This window comes from Propithecus coquereli, unplaced genomic scaffold (genome assembly GCF_000956105.1).
Source record: "Propithecus coquereli isolate 6110/MARCELLA unplaced genomic scaffold, Pcoq_1.0 Scaffold134, whole genome shotgun sequence".
In the NCBI taxonomy this organism is placed as follows: domain Eukaryota; kingdom Metazoa; phylum Chordata; class Mammalia; order Primates; family Indriidae; genus Propithecus; species Propithecus coquereli.
Genome location: NW_012137636.1, coordinates 3,122,950 through 3,124,164, shown reverse-complemented (window position 1 = coordinate 3,124,164; position 1,215 = coordinate 3,122,950). Strand labels below are relative to the sequence as shown.

The window sequence follows — 1,215 nt, the reverse complement described above, 5'->3', positions numbered from 1 at the left end:
TGTTACCATGTTCATATAAATGATCTTCTGAAACTTGCTTGGCTCAATGTATCCCACAATATACATGGGAAATAATGAGGCTATCTGAAATAAAAATATAAAAATGCAAAAGTGAAAAAAATTGTAGAAAACAAACATTTCACTATTCATAGGCAAAGAAAATATAAGGGAGAGTTACAGTTCTAATAATGCTAGGTAAAATAATTTGAACCAACCTTCCTACTGAGATATAGACTAACTAGGAAAAAATATAAATATACATAAATAAAACACCAGACATATAAAAATATTTATAAAATCACAGATTATTAACATGGCAGATTAGCAAATAGGAAGATGAAAAATTAGAGTCACTATTCCCTACAGGTATCTGCCAATTCCAATAGATGCAGATACCTGCCAGCTGACAGGCAGTTGAGAAATGAGCAAGCTGAGTAGGTATTTCAACAGACTCGGCTGTCAGGGCACACTAAGAAGGGGATGCCTGGTAAATCCGCAGGGTTTGGTTTGGAGCTTTAAAGCACTATAAAAGTGAACCAGAAACCAAGCATCCCTCAGACAGACCAAAACTCACCTATTAATCAACTCAACCTAATTGGATAAAGGTGATTCAAGATTACTAGTGCCTTTACTTGCCTGCTGGAAGCAAATTTAATCTTCTCTGCGGGAAGTTAGTATCAACTTAGCTTCAAATTGACTCTATAATTTTTTATGTATAATGTCCAGCACCACATCAAAAATAACCAAGCAAAGGCACAGATAAGACAATATCACTAAAACAATAGAAACAGACCCACAAAGAATCTAGATCAGGGATCAGCAAACGTGTTATGTAAAATGCCAGATAGTAAATATGTTATGTTTTGTGGGCCACATACAGTTTCTGTTGTACCTTATTCTTCTTCTATTTTTTACAACCTTTTAGAAATGTAAAAACCATTCTTAGCCTGGAGACCACTCAACATGTCAGATATGAATTTAAACTATGCTTGAAATGTTTAAGGAAATAATACATAGGATTGAAAATTTCAGGAGAGGAGATCACTAGAGGTCATAAAATAATCCAAATAGGAATTTTACAACTAAATGGTATAATAAATATTAAAAAGTTAACAAATAGGTTTAAAAGTGGATTAAATACAGCCAGAGAAGTGGTGAAGTGGAAGATAGGTCAGAAGAAAATATCTAGAAGGAAGTACAAAATGATAAAAGGAT

General features: G+C 33.3%; 1 protein-coding gene across 1 annotated transcript in view; it reads right to left on the bottom strand.

Annotated features, from left to right (window-relative positions):
• The window catches only part of DPY19L2 (dpy-19-like 2 (C. elegans)), a 139,239-nt gene that overhangs the window by 62,169 nt on the left and 75,855 nt on the right, over window positions 1-1,215 (bottom strand). Inside the window, exon 10 of the mRNA XM_012638753.1 lies at window positions 7-84. Within this exon, the coding sequence (XP_012494207.1) occupies window positions 7-84 (78 nt within the window). The remainder of the gene's footprint in view (window positions 1-6; window positions 85-1,215) is intronic.